Here is an 18353-nt window from a genome sequence, read left to right as displayed (position 1 = left end):
CTCTCTCCCCTTTTGATTCCCTCTCTTCTCTTCCTGGTCATCTCTAACTTCCTCCTCCCTCTTCTCTTCTCAATGTAACTCTGTGAACTTCTCTGGGTGTCCCTCACTGTGGAGAATCTTTTCACCATTAACCTAGGTGTTTTATCATCGGTGCTGTATGGATGGAGAAGTCTTGAGACTACTATACGACTGAAAGCCAGAGACAGGAGGCTTAAATCCAAAACTTGAGAACTCCTGACTCCAGGGAACATTAATTGACAAGAGTTCATCCAAAAGCCTCCATACTTACACTGAAACCAAGCTCCACCCAAGAGCCAAAAAGTTCCAGAGCAAGACATACCACATTAATTCTCCAGCAATGCAGGAACATAGCCATGAGCATTAAAATACAGGCTGCCCAAAGTCACACCAAACCCATAGACACCTCAAAACTCACTACTGGACACTTCATTGCATTCCAGAGGTAAGAGATCCAGCTCCACCAACCAGAACACAGACACAAGCTTACCTAACCAGGAAACCTTGACAAGCCACTCATCCAACCCCACCCACAGAGAGCAACCTCCATAATAAAGAGGAACCACAAACTGCCACCATACAGAAACACCACCCCAAACAGAACAATCTAAATAGAATGAAAATGCAGAGAAATATTCAGCAGGTAAAGGAACATGATAAATGCCCACCAATCCAAGCAAAAGAGGAGGAGATAAGGAGTCTACCTGAAAAATAGTTCAGAATAATGATAGTAAAGATGATCCAAAATCTTAAAAACAAAATGGAGTTACAGATAAATAGACTAGAGAAAAGTATTGAGAAGATGCAAGCTATGTTTAACAAGGACCTAGAAGAAATAAGAAAGAGTCAATCAATAATGAATAATGCAATAACTGACATCAAAGGCACTCTGGGAACCAACAGTAGAATAACTGAGGCAGAAGATAGGATAAGTGAGGTGGAAGATAGAATGGTGGAAATAAATGAAGCAGAGAGCAAAAAAGAAAAAAGAATTAAAGGAAATGAGGATAACCTCAGAGACCTCTGGGACAATGTTAAATGCTCCAACATTCAAATCATAGGAGTCCCAGAAGAAGAAGACAAAAAGAAGGCCATGAGAAAATACTTGAGATAATAGTTGAAAACTTCCCTAAAATCGGGAAAGAAGCAGCCACCCAAGTCCAAGAAACCCAGAGGGTCCCAAACAGGATAAACCCAAGGCGAAACACCCCAAGACACATATTAATCAAATTAATGAAGATCAAACACAAAGAGCAAATATATTAAAAGCAGCAAGAGAAAAGCAACAAATAACACAAAAGGGGATTCCCATAAGGATAACAGCTGATCTTTCAGAAGAAACTCTTCAGGCCAGAAGGGAATGGCAGGACATTACTAAAGTGATGAAAGAGAAAAACCTACAACCCAGATTACTATACCCAGCAAGGATCTCATTCAAATATGAAGGAGAAATCACAAGCTTTATAGGCAAGCAAAAGCTGAGAAAATTCAGCACCACCAAACCAGCTCTTCAACAAATGCTAAAGAATCTTCTCTAGACAGGAAACCCAGAAAAGGTTTATAAACTTGAACCCAAAACAACAAAGTAAATGGCACTGGGATCATACTTATCAATAATTACCCTAAATGTAAATGGGTTGAATGCCCCAACCAAAAGACAAAGACTGGTTGAATGGATACAAAAACAAGATCCCTATATATGCTGTCTACAAGAGACCCATCCCAAAACAAGGGACACATACAGACTGAAAGTGAAGGGCTGGAAGAATATATTTCACACAAATGGAGACCAAAAGAAAGCAAGAGTAGCAAAACTCATATCAGATAAAATAGACTTTGAAATAAAGGCTGTGAAAAGAGACAAAGAAGGACACTACATAATGATCAAAGGATCAATCCAAGAAGAAGATATAACAATCATAAATATATATGCATCCAACATAAGAGCCCTGCAATATGTAAGGCAAATGCTAACAAGTATGAAAGGGGAAATTAACAGTAACACAATAATTTCAGTTCAGTCGCTCAGTCGTGTCCAACTCCCTGCGACCCCATGAACCACAGCACGCCAGGCCTCCCTGTCCATCACCAACTCCCTGAGTCCACCCAAACCCATGTCCATCGAGTCGGTGATGCCATCCAACCATCTCATCCTCTGTCATCCCCTTCTCCTCCTGCCCTCAATCTTTCCCATCTTCAGGGTCTTTTCCAATGAGTCAGCTCTTTGCCTCAGGTGGCCAAAGTATTGGAGTTTCAGCTTCAACATCAGTCCTTCCAATGAACCCCCTGGGCTGATCTCCTTTAGGATGGACTGGTTGAATCTCCTTGCTGTCCAAGGGACTCTCAAGAGTCTTCTCCAACACCACAGTTCAAAAGCATCAATTCTTCGGTGCTCAGCTTTCCTTGTAGTCCAAATCTCACATCCATATATGACCACTGGAAAAGCCATAGCCTTGACTAGATGGACTTTTGTTGGCAAAGTAATGTCTCTGCTTTTTAATATGCCATCTAGGTTGGTCATAACTTTCCTTCCAAGGAGTAAGCATCCTTTAATTTCATGGCTGCAATCACCATCTGCAGTGATCTTGGAGCCCAGAAAAATAAAGTCAGCCACTGTTTCCACTGTTTCCCCATCTACCTGCCATGAAGTGATGGGACCGGATGCCATGATCTTAGTTTTCTGAATGTTGAGCTTTAAGTCAACTTTTTCACTCTCCTCTTTCACTTTCATCAAGAAGCTCTTTAGTTCTTCTTCACTTTCTGCCATAGTGGGAGACTTTAATACCCCACTCACACCTATGGATAGATCAACTAAACAGAAAATTAGCAAAGAAACACAAACTTTAAATGATATAATGGATCAGTTAGACCTAATTGATATCTATAGGACATTTCACCCAAACAATGAATTTCACCTTTTTCTCAAGTGCACATGGTACCTTCTCCAGGATAGATCACATCCTAGGCCATTAATCTAGCCTTGGTAAATTCAAAAAAATTGAAATCATTTCAAGCATCTTTTCTGATCACAATGTGGTAAGATTAGATGTCAATACAGGAAAAAAAAACTATTAAAAATATAAACATATGGAGGCTAAACAACATGCTTCTGAATAACCAACAAATTGTCTATGGCCATACCACCCTGAACGCGCCCGATCTCGTCTGAATAACCAACAAATTACAGAAGAAATCAAAAAAGGAATCAAAATATGCATAGAAATCAATGAAAATGAAAACATGAGAACCCAAAACCTATGGGATTCAGTAAAAGCAGTGCTAAGGGGAAGGTTCATAGCAATACAAGCTTACCTCAAGAAATAAGAGAAAAATCAAGTAAATAACTTTATACCTAAAGCAACTAGAAAAATAAGAAATGAAGAACTCCAGGGTTAGTAGAAGGAAAGAAATCATAAAAATTAGGGAAGAAATAAATGAAAAAGAAACAACGGAGACTATAGCAAAAATCAACAAAATTAAAAGCTGATTCTTTGAGGAGATAAATAAAATTGACAATCCATTAGCCAGACTCATCAAGAAAAAAAGGGAGAAGAAGCAAATCAACAAAATTAGAGATGAAAACGGAGAAATCACAGCAGACAACACAGAAATACAAAGGGTCATAAGAGACTATTATCAGCAACTATATGCCAATAAAATGGACAACTTGGAAGAAATGAATGAATTCTTAGAAAAGTATAACCTTCCAAAATTGAACCAGGAAGAAATAGAAAATCTTAACAGACCTATCACAAGCACAGAAATCAAAACTGTAATAAAAAATCTTCCAACAAACAAAATCCCAGGACCAGATGGCTTCACAGGTGAATTCTACCAAAAATTTAGAGAAGAGATAATACCTATCCTACTCAAACTCTTCCAGAAAATTGCAGAGGAAGGTAAACTTCCAAACTCATTCTATGAGGCCACCATCACCCTAATACCAAAACCAGACAAAGAGGCCACAAAAAAAGAAAACTACAGGCCAATATCACTAATGAACATAGATTCAAAAATCCTTAACAAAATTCTAGCAAACAGAATCCAACAACATATTAAAAAAGATAATACATCATGACCAAGTGGGCTTTATTCCAGGGATGCAAGGATTCTTCAATATTCACAAATCAATCAATGTGATACACTACATTAACAAATTGAAAGATAAAACCATATGATTATCTCAATAGACGCAGAGAAAGCCTTTAACAAAATTCAATATCCATTTATAACAAAAATGCTCCAGAAAGAAGGCATAGAAGGAACACACCTCAACATAATAAAAGCCATATATGATAAACCCACAGCAAACATTATCCTCAATGGTGAAAAATTGAAAGCATTTCCCCTAAAGTGAGGAACAAGAAAAGGGTGTCCACTCTCTCACTACTACTATTCAACATAGTTTTGGAAGTTTTAGTCACAGCAATCAGAAAAGAAAAAGGAATCAAGATTGGAAAAGAAGAAGTTAAACTCTCACTGTTTGCAGATGACACGATCCTCTACATAGAAAGCCCTAAAGACACGACTAGAAAATTACTAGAGCTAATCAATGAATATAGTAAAGTTTCAGGATATAAAATTAACACGCAGAAATCCCTTGCATTCCTATACACTAACAATGAGAAAACAGAAAGAGAAATTAAGGAAACAATTCCATTTACCATTGCAATAAAAAGAATAAAATACTTAGGAATAAATCTACCTAAAGAAACAAAAGACCTATATATAGAAAACTATAAAACACTGATGAAAGAAATCAAAGATGATACAAATAGATGGAGAAATATACCATGTTCATGGATTGGAAGAATCAATACGGTGAAAGTAAGTATACTACCCAAAGCAATCTATAGATTCAATGCAATCCCTATCAAGCTTCCAATGGTATTTTTCAGAGAACTAGAACAAATAATTTCACAATTTGTATGGAAATACAAAAAACCTCGAATAGCCAAAGCAATCTTGAGAAAGAAGAATGGATCTGGAGGAATCAACCTCCCTGACTTCAGACTATACTACAAAGCTACAGTCATTAAGACAGTATGGTACTGGCACAAAGACAAAAATACAGATCAATGGAACAAAATAGAAAGCCCAGAGATAAATCCATGCACCTTATCTTTGACAAAGGAGGCAAGAATATACAATGGAGAAAAGACAGTCTCTTTAACAAGTGGTGCTGGGAAAATTGGTCAACCACTTGTAAAAGAATGAAACTAGAACACTTTCTAACATCATACACAAAAATAAACTCAAAATGGATTAAAGATCTAAACATAAGACCAGAAACTATGAAACTCCTAGAGGAAAACATAGGCAAAACACTCTCTGACATAAATCATAGCAGGATCCTCTATGACCCACCTCCCAGAGTAATGGAAATAAAAGCAAAAATAAACAAATGGGACCTAATTAAACTTAAAAGCTTTTGCACAATGAAGGAAACTCTAAGCAAGGTGAAAAGACAGCCTTCAGAATGGGAGAAAATAATAGCAAACGAAGCAACTGACAAAAAATTAATCTCAAAAATATACAAGCAGCTCATGCAGCTCAATTCCAGAAAAACAAATGACCCAATCAAAAAATGGACCAAATAACTAAACAGACATTTCTCCAAAGAAGACATACAGATGGCTAACACATGAAAAGATGCTCAGCATCACTCATTATCAGAGAAATTCAAATTAAAACCACAATGAGGTACCATCTCACTCCCGTCAGAATGGCTGCTATCCAAAAGTCTACAAACAATACACGCTGGAGAAGATGTGGAGAAAAGGGAACCTTCTTACACTGTTGGTGGAAATGCAAGCTAGTACAGCCACTATGGAAAACAGTGTGGAGATTCCTTAAAAAACTGGAAATAGAACTCCCATATGACCCAGCAATCCCACTGCTAGGCATACACACTGAGGAAACCAGAATTGAAAGAGACACATGTACATCCAATGTTCATCACAGCACTGTTTACAATAGCTAGGACATGGAAGCAACCTAGTTGTCCATCAGCAGACGAATGGATTAGAAAGCTGTGGTACATATACACAATGGAATATTACTCAGCTATTAAAAAGAATGCATTTGAATCAGTTCTAATGAGGTGGGTGAAACTGGAGCCTATTGTACAGAGTGAAGTAAATCAGAAAGAAAAATACCAATATAGTATATTAATGCATATGTATGGAATTTAGAAAGATGGTAACGATGACCCTATATGTGAGACAACAAAAGAGACATAGATGTAAAGAACAGACTTTTGGACTCTATGGGAGAAGGCGAGGGGGGGATGATTTGAGAGAATAGTATCGAAACATGTATATTACCATATGTGAAATGTATCGCCAGTCCAGGTTCAATCCATGAGACAGGGCACTCAGGACAGATGCACTGGGATGACCTTGAGGGATGGGATGAGGAGGGAGGTGGGAGGGGGGTTCAGAATGAGGAACACATGTGCACCCATGGCTGATCCATGTGAGTGTATGGCAAAAACCACCACAATATTGTAAAGTAATTAGCTTCCAATTAAAATAAATTAATTAATTTAAAAAAAAACTCAGCACTTAAAAAACTAAGATCATGGCATCTGATCCCATCACTTTATAGCAAATAGATGGGGAAACAATGGAAATAGTGAGAGACTTTATTTTTCTGGGCTCCAAAATCTGCAGATGATGACTGCAGTCATGAAATTAAAAGACGCTTGCTCCTTGTAAGAAAAGCCATAACCAACATAGACAGCATATTAAAAAGCAGAGATATTACTTTGTCAACAAAGGTCAGTCTAGTCAAAGCTATGGTTTTTCCAGTAGTCAGGTATGGATGTGAAAATTGGACCATAAAGAAAGCTGAGCACTGAAGAAATGGTGCTTTTGAACTATGGTGTTGGAAAAGACTCCTGAGAGTCCCTTGGACTGCAAAGAGATCAAACCAGTCAATCCTAAAGGAAATCAGTGCTGAATATTCATTGGAAACTGTAGCTGAAGCTCCAATACTTTGGCCATCTGATGTAAAGAACTGACTCATTGGAAAAGACCCTAATGCTGGAAAAGATTTAAGGCAGGTGGAGAAGGGGATGACAGAGGGATGAGGTAGTTGGATGGCATCACCGACTCAATGGACATGAGTTTGAGCAAGCTCCTGGAATTGGTGATGGACAGAAAAGCCTGGCATGCTGTAGTCCATGGGGTTGCAAAGAGTTGGACACGACTGAGTGACTGAACTGAACTGATCCCTTAATTTCATGGGCAGAGACTTCAAAACTTTGGGTCCAGAACAGACATCTGCAAACTCTGTAGGTTAGAGAGGGTGGAACAAGCAGAACTGCCTCCTGTGTTCTTTATTTCTGAGGGGCCAGTACGCATGCAGCAGCCTGGACCACCAGCCTAAAGCAGATGAGGGATCGATCTCCTTCCCAGGACTGTGGGATCACTCTCCCAGGGTGCTAAAAAGAAAAAAAAAGCTGGAAAATCTTCCAACTATTCACTGAACTTGGTCCTAGCCCTTGAAAGATCATGCAGCTACTTTCTATTGAGTTGTGGCCTTTTTCCTTTAAACATCGAATCTCTAAAAGATTATTTATTAATCGCTTCAAAAGAGGATTTTATCAATTCAAATAAGGAAAACAACTTTTTTTGAATGTGAAAACAATACCTGTTGGCTATAGAAAATTGGGACAAACACAAGAAGGTAAAAAACACCAATAACACCATCAGCCAAATAATCACTGTTAGTATTATGGGTTAGCTCCCTTACCCCTCCAACCTTATTTTTAAACAGAAGAACAGAATTATTTTGTGTGTATGTGTGTGTGTGTACTCATGGGTTTGTTGTTTGCTGCTTTTTTCAAGTACTATTACCAGAAATATTTTTCCACAATAGCATTCTTCTATCACATCATCTTTTTAAATTAATGATTTATTTTTGGCTGTGCTACAGATCTTGTGGCTTTCTCTAGTTTTGACAAACAGGAGCTACTCTTCATTGCAAGGCACAGGCTTCTCATTATGGTGGCTTCTCCTGTTGTGGAGCACAGGCTCTAGGGCATGCGGGCTTCAGTATTTGCAGCATGCAGGCTCAGAGGTTGTGGTGCATGGGCTTAGTAGCCCCACAGCATGTGGAATCTTCCTGGACCAGGGACTGAACCTGTGTCTCCTGCATTGGCAGGTGGAGTCTTATCTATTGTACTACCAGGGAAGTGCCACATTATCTTTTAATAACAGGATGCAGTGTAATGTCACATCCCATTGGGTTTGGGGTGTTGTTTTGTATGACACTCATCTTTTACACACGTCTTCAGTTGTTCCCCAGGTAGGGTTCCTTTCCATTTCAGTGCCCTGGACCCTCTGGCTGTCTGGTGAACATTGGACCTCTTCTCAGAGCAAAGTTTTTTAATGTATAAAGTATAATACATTAGAAATATATTAGCAGACTAATTATATTGAAATACTATCAAGAAACTAAAAAGAAAAAAATTGTGATAAGTGTTTGCTTATACATAAACTGAAGAACAATGTTAGAGGGTAGATACAGTATCTTCAATGACAACTATAATTACAAGTACTGATCAACATTATTTCAAGCTGTTTGCAACAAATGTCATATGATATGAAAAGATCTGGGATTTATATTGGGCCAAGGTGACAGGTACAGCTGTGGTTTGTTGCCTACATTCATCAACAAAGGAGATATTATATTTCACTTGGAGGTTAGTGAAAACAAAGGTGTAACTTTTTTCTCATCTCAGTTCTTTATTTCCCATAAGAGTCAAAGACATGACTACTGATTTCTACCCATGGAAACTTGGGGATCCAGGGAGCCCAGGTGAAAATTCCCACCTTGGGGAAAAACTCTCAAGAGTGGCTCAGTTCATCTTTTGCCCTAGCAGTTTTTTTTTTAAGTCTTTATTGAATTTGTTGCAATATTGTTTCTATGTTTTTGTGTTTTGGTTTTCTGGCCATTAAGCATACAGGATCTCAGCTCCCCAACCAGGGATTGAACCCACACTCCCTGTGCTGGAAGGCAGTCTTAACCAGGGAAGTTCCTGGCCTGTCAGGCAGTTTTGAATCTTTTGATATTAATAACAGTGGCCTCATGACCCCAGGAACTGCTTTTGGTTTCTTCTTTGTGCCAATGGCTTCGGAGTAAAGTCAGTGAGAGTGCCTATCAGTGATAAAAATTCAGCCAGTGTTAAGGGTTGAATTGTGTCTCCCCCTGACCCCCGGCTCTCACCCTCCCCCAAAAGGATATATTGAGGTCCTAATCGCAGTACCTCAGAATGTGACTTATTTGGAAATACGATGGTTGCAGGTGTAATTATAATTAAGAAGAGGGCATACTGGAGAAGGGTGAGCCCTCAGGCAGTATGACTGGTGTCCTCACTGAAACACAGCCCTGTGAAGACACAGGGACACAGGGAAGTCACACAATGACAGAGACTGGAATTACGCACCAAAGATCACCAAGGATTAACAGCAAACCACCAGGAGGTGGGCTCCCCAGGTAACTCAGAGGTAAAGAATCCGCCCACCAATGCAGGAGACGCAAGAGACTCAGGTTTGACCCCTGGGTCAGGAAGATCTCCTGGAGAAGGAAATGGCAACCCACTCCAGTATTCTTGCCTGACGAATCCCACGGACAGAGGAGCATGGCAGGCTACAGTCCTTAGGATTGCAGAGAGTTGGATACTACTGAGCACACGCATATGCACGTGTGTGCACGCACACACACGCACACACACACACACCAGGAGGTGAGGAGGAGCAAGAAGTGATTCTCTCCCAAGGTTTCAGAGGGTGCATGACCCTGCTAACACCTTGAAAGTGGACTTCTAGCTTCCAGAACTATGAGACAATAAATTTCTGCTGTCTTATCCCACCTGGTTTGTGGTACTCGTGCAGCAGCCTTAGGAAACCAGTACAATGGCTTTCCTGGCCTGGGGTTCTGAAACACTGGGGTTGGGATGGGCATGGTTCTGTGTCCATGTTGGGGACTGCCACACCACGAGCCAAGGTGACTGATGGGGACCGACGCATTAGAGGGCTGGGCTAGGGCTTCAGTCACAATGTTACCATGCGCACAATGTTACCCTGGGGTCAGGCAGAGACAGTCCCACCCATCAAGGTCAACGGAACCTGCAGAAAATCCACAGAAAGCTTCAGAAGGTTGAGCAGTGTTTCCTCTTTATATTCACACGACGATAAAAGGCCTTTATCAAGAATGACAAATTATTGCCCAACGGTCAGGATGCAGGTGGCAGTGAAAAGGATTCTTATGAAATTTCCCCTGCGCCTGTTGGGTGTGTGAAGCACTCTCGTGTGAAGACGGGAAGCTTCTGATCCCCCAGTAATATCCGCCTCTCCTTGGGAAGCTCTCCACTCCTACCCTTCCATGTCCTTTCCTGCAGACAGCGGCTCTAGATAAATCTTCCCGCTGCCCCAAACACTTGGCCTCTGAGTACAGCCACACGTCATCAGGGGCCTGGGGTCCTCCATCAAGGCTCGGCTGAGGGTAGGACACCTCACACCTGGAAGAGAAACCACCCCCACGCATTGCAGGCAGGTGGTCCAGCGAAGCAGAGGGGCTACTGCAAACATCCTGTCCCGCTTTAAAAACAGCAGGCCAGGAAAGAAAGTCCCTCCTTACCTGGAATAGAGAAATCCAGATATTTTGGCAGCAGCCCTTCATGCAACAAAACTTTTGGAGGAGGAGTAGGAGGAGGTGGTGTGGACTTAACTCCATATATTCTAAAGTAAGAGCAAAAGTCATAGTTATTCCTTTTACTAATGATAAAAATAAGTATAATCTATGCAGGTCCCATACGAGCATGGTATATTCATTTCTGATCCTGACGATTTACCCTCAAGGATCATCATCTCCATTCTTACAGAATAGAAAACTGAGGCCGCAAGAGCCCCACTTCCACCAGTGCCCTACCATCTCCTTTCCTCAGCAACCTTGAGCCTCAGGTCGCTGCCAGGACGGGGGAGGCCCTGTTGGTTTTTACTCCCAGCCTTTCCCTGCAAACCAGCAAAGACCAGAAGCAGGGTTCCTGGAGCTTGTTGGGCGCAAGTGGGGAGCTGCGGGGGAAGGACGTGGCTGCCTACTTGGAAGGTCCTACAATTACAAACACAGCCGCTTTGCAAAAACAAATCACATACAAAAAAATCAGTCCTAGCTTTGGGCTGGGGGCATCTGGAAACCCTGATCGGCTCTTCCCCTGGTTCTCGCTCTCTGCAGTTACCACCCAAGCCAGACTTACTCCTCATATGGTTTCAGGTGTGCTTGTTTGGCCCGCTCCACGAGGTCCAGGAAGTCCCTGTAGCAGTTTCTGGCCATGACAGTATACCGTGTGGAGCAGCCTAATTCAGTGACCCTGGCTCTCGGCAGGTAGCCCGCCCAGCCGGGGATAGGGGGCTCCTGGAGAGGTTTCTTTATGTTCTTGCATTCTGTAAAAAAGACGCCGTGCTTCCTTGAGGGCTTTGAGAAGCCATCCAGTGGGCAGCGCTCCCAAGCCAACCAGCACCCCAACAATCAGCCCTGGGGAGAGCCCTAGGCCCCAAGACGTGATGAGAACAGCTGCCACTGATTGGTTTATTCTGTATGTCTGCGTTTGGTGGGGCTTTACATAGGCGCTCTCTCTCTCATCTCATTGTCTTACAAACTCTAGGAAATCGGTGCTATTATCACCAACACTTTCGTGGAGCAGGACACTGAGACCTCAGAGAGGTGAAGAGAATCTTGGCTGAGGTCACATAGCAAGGAAGTGACAGGGCCAGGATTAAGACCCACATTTCTCTGATTCCCGTTATTGCTCTTTAATGGATCCCACTCTTTTCTCAGACTAACAACAACAACACAAAAGCTTCAGGCATTTGATGCTCCTTGATGATTTAACTAAGGGAATCAAGAGAAGCATGTAGGTCAGGAAAAGGCACATCACACCTAGCTCTCGCAGCCTGATGGGCTGACCTTTGGCAATCTCACATTTGTGAGATGAAAGATGACTGTCTCCCTCTGTCTCCTCCAGTTGCTGTAAGAATTGAATTAGACCAGAGAGTCCCAGAACCTCAAAGTTGGAAGGCACCCTAGGGAGTGTCTAGTCCATCCTTCCCTGCCTTAGATGAAGGAACTGTAGCCCAGAGAGGGGAAGCCACCTGCCCTACGTCACACAGCAAAAAGTCACAGAGCTAGGCTAAAGCCCAAACTCTTAGGCAGGTGCTTCTTAAAATGGTTGGGAAATTTCTAAAGCATGACAAACATGTGAGTTAGCATGTGTTGAAAAGTCCCCAGTTACAGTAACAATAATAAAGGTAATCAGTCCATTACTTTTCCTGTTGGATGTTAGACCTTAAAAACCAGCTAGGATAAATCACTGTTTTGATGATTAACATTATACAGTCATATCATCAGCTGCTTTTTTCACTGTTATTATGGTTGTTATTCAGTGCAAAACCCCTTCCTGCCCAGCTAGCACCTGGAGGAGCTGGGTTCAAACCCCAGGTCTGACCTCAGACAAGGGATACTATGCTCAAGTGGGAATAATAGTATCGACTTCATACAGCTGTCATGGGTGGTTAATGAAATAACGTTGCCGGGCACAGAAAAAGCAACTAAAAAGCCATAACTACTGAGACCACAGGGGCTTCCCAGCTGGCGCTAGTGGTAGAGAACCTGCCTGCCAATACAGGAGACATAAGAGATGTGGGTTCAATCCCTGGGTCAGGAAGATCCCCTGGAGGAGGGCGTGGTGACGCACTCCAGTATTTTTTGCCTGGAGAATCCCATGGACAGAGGAGCCTGGTGGGCTAGTCCATAGGGTCACAGTCAGACACGACTGAAGTACCTTAGCACACATGCACACTAAGACCACAGCTGCTCTCTGAACCTCCGTGATGACCACCCAGGGAGTTGAGTACCAGAACCCTCTTCCCCAGCTGTCTCCCTCTCCCCCGGAAATGTTTCTTTCTCCTTTTAAGCAACTGAGCCTCTCCACTTTGCACAGACACCTGGGGACCTGGAACAGTACCCTTGGTGGCTGCTCAATGAGCCAGCCAGGCCCTGCAATGGGGCCCAGCGTGAATGGGGGGCCAGTGTCCAGAAGCCAGTACCCAGACTCAAGGGATGGTACTGTCGGTAATACTGGTGCAGTGTCCGCAGGACCGTCCCTTCTGAGCAGACAGGTTTCAGTTTTGGGGCAGCGGCCACAGAGCAGCGGAATTCCTCCAGCCGGTCTTTATACCGCTGTGTGTTCTCCTGGAAGATTTTCAGACAGTGGGCCATGCTGTCATCACTGGAGTTACCCTGGCAGCTCAGGTAGGGCACGAAGCCTGCAAGAGTCGAGGAGGGAATCACAACCTTCAGCAAGAGATTCAGATCCTGCCCAACCCCCCAGAATTTCCGCCCAGCCCTGGTCATTTCTTCCTTGGCCGACAACACTGCATTTCCCCAAAGGCCATGAATACAAGCCGTGCTATTGTTTCCACTGTGGCTGGGTCCTCCCAAGGCCACAAAAAATGACCTTGGAGCGGGGAGGGAAGGCCCGTTTCCACAAAGGCGATGACAGTAATGTTCTTTGATAGCAAAGCCCCCGATGTCAGCCCAAATGGCAAATGGGGAAAGCATTTAATGGGCCAAAATGATAGTCTGAGGAGTAATTGAAATTATTCATCTTTTTAGAGAGAAAGCTTATTTTCCTTGACACTTTCCAAATGCAATTTGGGATCTTTCTTGTCAGACCATCAGAAAATTGCGGGCTTATTAAAAGCTGAGACCTATTACGCAAAAAGGTAAATTCATTATCTGTGAGACCTACCCTGAGCACAATTTTTCAGCATTTCCCACAAAATAACATATAATCATTACAATTAGTATGGGTAAAACACAACTATTTATTTAAACTGGATGTTGAATCCTACATACTATAATGTTGTCATAATAAGGTCATTTTTAAAAAGAACAAAGAATGGAAAAAACTGGTTAAGGCTTAGCTTTAAATTGCAAATAAATAAATAAATAAATATATAAGTGTCATTATTGAAGCTCAACATTTTTGCTCTTATCCCCAGGTAAGAAAAGCTGGCCTCAGAGTTGAAGGCAGTAACCCTCACCCTCTGCTCTGGCAAGAAATCTCCTCTGGAAGACTCGAATTATTAGGCTGTTCTTGACAGTGCTGGAAATCTTCCATCCACTATCCAGTCTCCTAAGTGGACTTGGGAGATTAAAAGATATGCTGGACAATTAAAAGACAATTAAAAGATACACTAACAACATGTCGGAGACCCTAGACACCCAGGGACCTCATCCCAGAGGTTCTTCTTCATCAGGGTCTACTTTGATCTACATAGATTTTCCTGATTGCGTATATGTATGCACACACACACAGAGAAATACAAACAACCTTTATTGAGTCTTGCTAAATGCCAAGATATTTTAAATGTATGTCAGCTCATTTAGTGATAGATTTAATTTCTTGGGCTCGAAAATCACTGTGGATAGTGACTGCAGCCATCAAATTGACACCTGCTTTTTATAAGGAAAGCTATGACAAACCTAGACAGCATATTGAAAAGCAGAGACATCACTTTGCTAACAAAGGTCCATATAGTCAAAGCTATCGTTTTTCCAGTAGTCATGTATGGATGTGAGAGCTGGACTGTAAAGAAGACTGAGTGCCAAAGAATTGATGCTTTTCAGCTAGGGTGCTGGAGAAAACTCCTGAGAGTCCCTTGGACTGCAAGGAAATCAAACCAGTCAATCTTAAAGGAAATCAACCCTGAATGTTGATTGGAAGGACTGATGCTGAAGCTCCAATACTTTGACCACCTGATTCGAAGAGTCACCTCATTAGAAAAGATCCTGATGCTGGGAAAGAATGAAGGCAAAAGGAGAAGGGGGTGACAGAGAATGAGATGGTTGGATAGCATCACCCACTCAATGGACATGAATTTGAGCCAACTCCAGGAGATAGTGAAGGACAAGGAAGCCTAGTGTGCTGCAGTCCATGGGGTTGCAAAGAGTCAGACACTGCTTAGTGACTGAACAGCAACAAAGCTCCTTTAATCTTCACAATAATCTCATGAGGAATCTATCCCTACCTAATATAGTGGATTGAATTGATAGATATATTCAAGTCCCAACCCCTGGAACCTGTGAAGGTGAATCTATCAGGAAATAGAGTCTTTGCAGGTGTAATTAAGGATTCAGAAATGAGATCATCTTAGATTTAGGATGGACTGCCAAACCCAATGCCTAGTTTCCTTCTAAAAGAAGAAGAGGGAGGTCTGAGAAACAAAGACACAGAGACACTGAGCAGACGGCCACAAGAAAAGTCATGGGAAGATGGGGACAGCGACTGAAGTGATGCTGCCACAAGACGAGGAACACCAGGAGCCATCAAAGAGCGCGGTCCTGCCCATACCTCATGTCAGACTCCTGATCTCCAGAACTGTGAAAGAATAAATATCTGCTGTTTTACACAACAGCCCTAGGAAATTAATACAACCATTTTATAGAAATTTCTCCTTCCATACAGAGGTAAGTAACCTACTTACAATTACATAGATAATGGCCAGGAAGAGATTGGAATCCCAGTTTATTAAAACCCAAAGCTTATTCTCTTAACCAACCAGTAGGACCAGGGTGAAGATGGGCAACCTTGGAATATTCTCCATGAATCTCCCCTACTGAGAATACCTGTATGTGAGAGCAGAGGGATTAGGCGGAGCACTAGGTTTGTTACCCACCGTGATGTGATTCAGTAAATTCTCAGTAGCCCAGAAGGCTGAGAAGAAGAAGCCTTAGGATAGAGTGACTAGTTCTCCAGACTTGCCAAGGGCTGAGGGGTTTCCTGGGATGCAGGACTTTTGGTGCTAAAACTGTGACCATTCCCAGCAAACCAGAGGGACCATAAGGACCACAAGCCCTGGTGCTTGAGAACAGCACAATTTGGAAAGAGGAGCCTCGGTTTACTCATCTGTGTCTACCCAGGTCCAAATGCATGTAAGAGACATGAGATAAGTGCTTCCTGGATACCAGGTCATGTCCTGGGAGATTTGAAAGTGAAAGTGAAAGTTGCTCAGTCGTGTCCAACTCTTTGCGACCCCATGGAACAGTTCATGGAATTCTCCCTAGATTATATTTCTCCACTTATCAGAACCCAGTGATTTGCCATCTTCAACAATGGAGCAGTTTCAACAAGTCTCTTAAACTCTAGAGTGCCTGTACCGGTCCATTAAACTGGTCAGACATTGACAATGGGGCAAGGAAGAGACAGAGATGGTCCCCCTGCCAGGCCAGTCACCACTTACCACTGTAGCCTGGTGTGATCGGCATCTGTCTCATGAAGGTCTTGGAAGACTCCATGATTTTGCTCTCTGTTAATGAAGGGAAGAGGGAATGAAATCATCTCATCAGAAGTCCCTTCCTAGAGAACTCACTGCACATGTGCCAGAGCCCTTGGGAGTAAGACTAACCTTGCCAGGGAACTGGGACAGAGAGAAAGCACCGGCATTAGCCAAGGATGCCACTAAACATTCAATGTGCAGGACATAATGAAGAATTAGACTAAGCTGTGGCTGGAAAGGATCAGAAGTCTCTAAAGTCGGCATGGTGTCCAAGCTGGGGTTGGGGGTGGGGGGTGGGGTACGGCATCAGTTTACGTGGAGGCTGTGTCCGGAGCCAGACCCCTTTCTCCTTCCGGGATGGCCTGTGCTTGCCTTAATTCAGGCCAGGTTCTACATCTAGCATCTACCCTGCCCAGCCAGTTCATCTCAAAAGTGATGCCTTCTTGGCCAGGACAAACGGCCTCAGGGGTAGAGGAGAGGGTCTCCATCATGGTATACTCAGCAGTGATGGGAATTTTAACAGTTCAGACATTCACTTGCCACCACACGGCTGAAGACAGGACTGCATTCCTGCCATTTCCTTCTCCAGGGGATCTTCCCACCCAGGGATCGAACCCTGGTCTCCAGCACTGCAGGCAGATTCTTTACCATCTGAGCCACTAAGGGAAGCCTTGTTAAATCCACACCGCCGCCCTAAGGGTTAATTTCTATTTCAGTCCCCATTTTACAGATGGTAAAATAAGGCACAGAGAGGTTAAGCAACTTGTTTGAAGATTTCTTCTTCCAAGGAGGTCAGACGGTCTAAACTCTGGGGGCAGGATTGGTGATGGTGGTTTAGTTGCTTACGGATTGTAGCCTGCCAGGCTCCTCTGTCCATGGGCTTTCCCAGGCAAGAATACTGGAGTGGGTTGCCATTTCCTTCTCCAGGGGATCTTCCAGACCCAGGGATCCAACCCACGTTTCCAGTGTGGTAGGCGGATTCTTCACCGCTGAGCCACCTGGGAAGCCCGGTGGGGACAGGAGTAAGTGCTTGTGGTTGGGGAGAGGGCGGCGATCTGCGCGGGTGGGTGGTGGGCGGTGGGCTGCTCACCACGCCCGGAGACCTGCCTGGAGGAGGCAGAAGGGAAGAGGCTGGGGAGGAGCTATGCTGGGAGTGGGGTCGGAAAACCAATCAGAAAGCGCGGACACACCGCCGCCCCATCCTTGCCCCACCCCAGGGTCCTCACCTGGGCCGGCCTGGATCACGGCCCCACGGGGCCTCCTGCCCACGCCTGGCCTCCACCTGACCACCAGGCCTCCCGGCCTTTGTGCGCTCACCCCACCCGCAAGACGAAGGGAGGATAAAGGGGGCGGAGTCGGACCCCCAGCCTGCCCCTCCCCCTTCCTCACCTTTCTGCCTCTCGACCGGAAGCCCCCCCAGGAGTCAGAGGAGACTCGCTCAGCGTCCGCTCTTGGGGTGAAATCCAGAGATTTTCCCAGCAAGGATTTTGCCTCCTAAGCTGTTCTCTGTTCGGGGTACATGGTCTCCCGCAGGTGAGGCCGCTCTGGGTGTGGAAATTGGGCGCGGGGTTGGGGGGTGCAGTAAGGAATCCGGCTCAAAGCCAGCTTTTCTTGTGTGGACACCAGGGAGCCTGGGCTCTGGGGAGAGGATTGGTGGGAATAGGCCTTGGCAGGGTTGGGGGGAGTAGCCTGGGAGGGAAGTGGAGGCTCTGTCCAGGCGGCTTCCCTTGGGCTTCTCAGACCCCTGCACCTGCAGCCTGGTGTCCCTTACTAGGAGAATCTCCAGGTGGACCAGGACGAGTAAGCGTGAGATGGGGACCAAGCACCCAGTGAAGGATGCTGGGCAGGCAGTACCATACTCCTTCTGACCATTCTCATTTTATGGGAGCTGAACTTTCACATTGGACTGAAACCAAGATGCCCACTGTGTGACCCAGATCAGGGATTGCATGGCCTGAACAGACTGCTGGTCCCAGCTGTTCCCTCTAC

At 43.9% G+C, this 18353-nt stretch overlaps 1 protein-coding gene across 12 annotated transcripts; it reads right to left on the bottom strand.

Moving 5' to 3' along the window:
- Window positions 1-10180: 10180 nt before the first annotated feature.
- Window positions 10181-17644, bottom strand: SPMIP5 (sperm microtubule inner protein 5). Of its 12 annotated transcripts, none has more exons than XM_081573495.1 (7): window positions 16494-17644; window positions 16329-16394; window positions 14130-14230; window positions 13131-13349; window positions 11282-11468; window positions 10666-10766; window positions 10181-10546 (listed from the first exon to the last, which is right to left on the bottom strand). In XM_081573495.1, exons 1-7 carry the CDS (start codon window positions 16529-16531, stop codon window positions 10401-10403), a joined length of 858 nt encoding a protein of 285 aa, XP_081429621.1. In that variant the 5' UTR covers window positions 16532-17644; the 3' UTR covers window positions 10181-10400. The 12 variants fall into 12 exon arrangements, with proteins under 12 accessions (XP_081429621.1, XP_081429620.1, XP_081429630.1 ...); XM_081573494.1 differs by having other exon boundaries at window positions 16901-17644; XM_081573504.1 differs by having other exon boundaries at window positions 17455-17644.
- Window positions 17645-18353: the final 709 nt, after the last annotated feature.

The sequence above is a fragment of the Giraffa tippelskirchi genome, chromosome 2 (assembly GCF_054371585.1).
Source record: "Giraffa tippelskirchi isolate mGirTip1 chromosome 2, T2T-mGirTip1v1.2.pri, whole genome shotgun sequence".
Classification (NCBI taxonomy): Eukaryota; Metazoa; Chordata; class Mammalia; order Artiodactyla; family Giraffidae; genus Giraffa; species Giraffa tippelskirchi.
Note: the sequence above shows the minus strand (reverse complement) of the source record. Positions and strands in the feature narration are given on the sequence as shown.

Bases quoted from the DNA above. Each gene is read 5' to 3' on its own strand.
- SPMIP5 (XM_081573494.1), bottom strand. From the start codon at position 16,941: ATGGCAGGAATGCAGTCCTGTCTTCAGCCGTGTGGTGGCAA. The intron at 16,395-16,900 runs GTGAATGTCTGA...CTTCATTAACAG, and splicing joins CTTCAGCCGTGTGGTGGCAA to AGAGCAAAATCATGGAGTCT. The intron at 11,469-13,130 runs GTACTGGCTTCT...TCTTTTTTACAG, and splicing joins GTACCATCCCTTGAGTCTGG to AATGCAAGAACATAAAGAAA.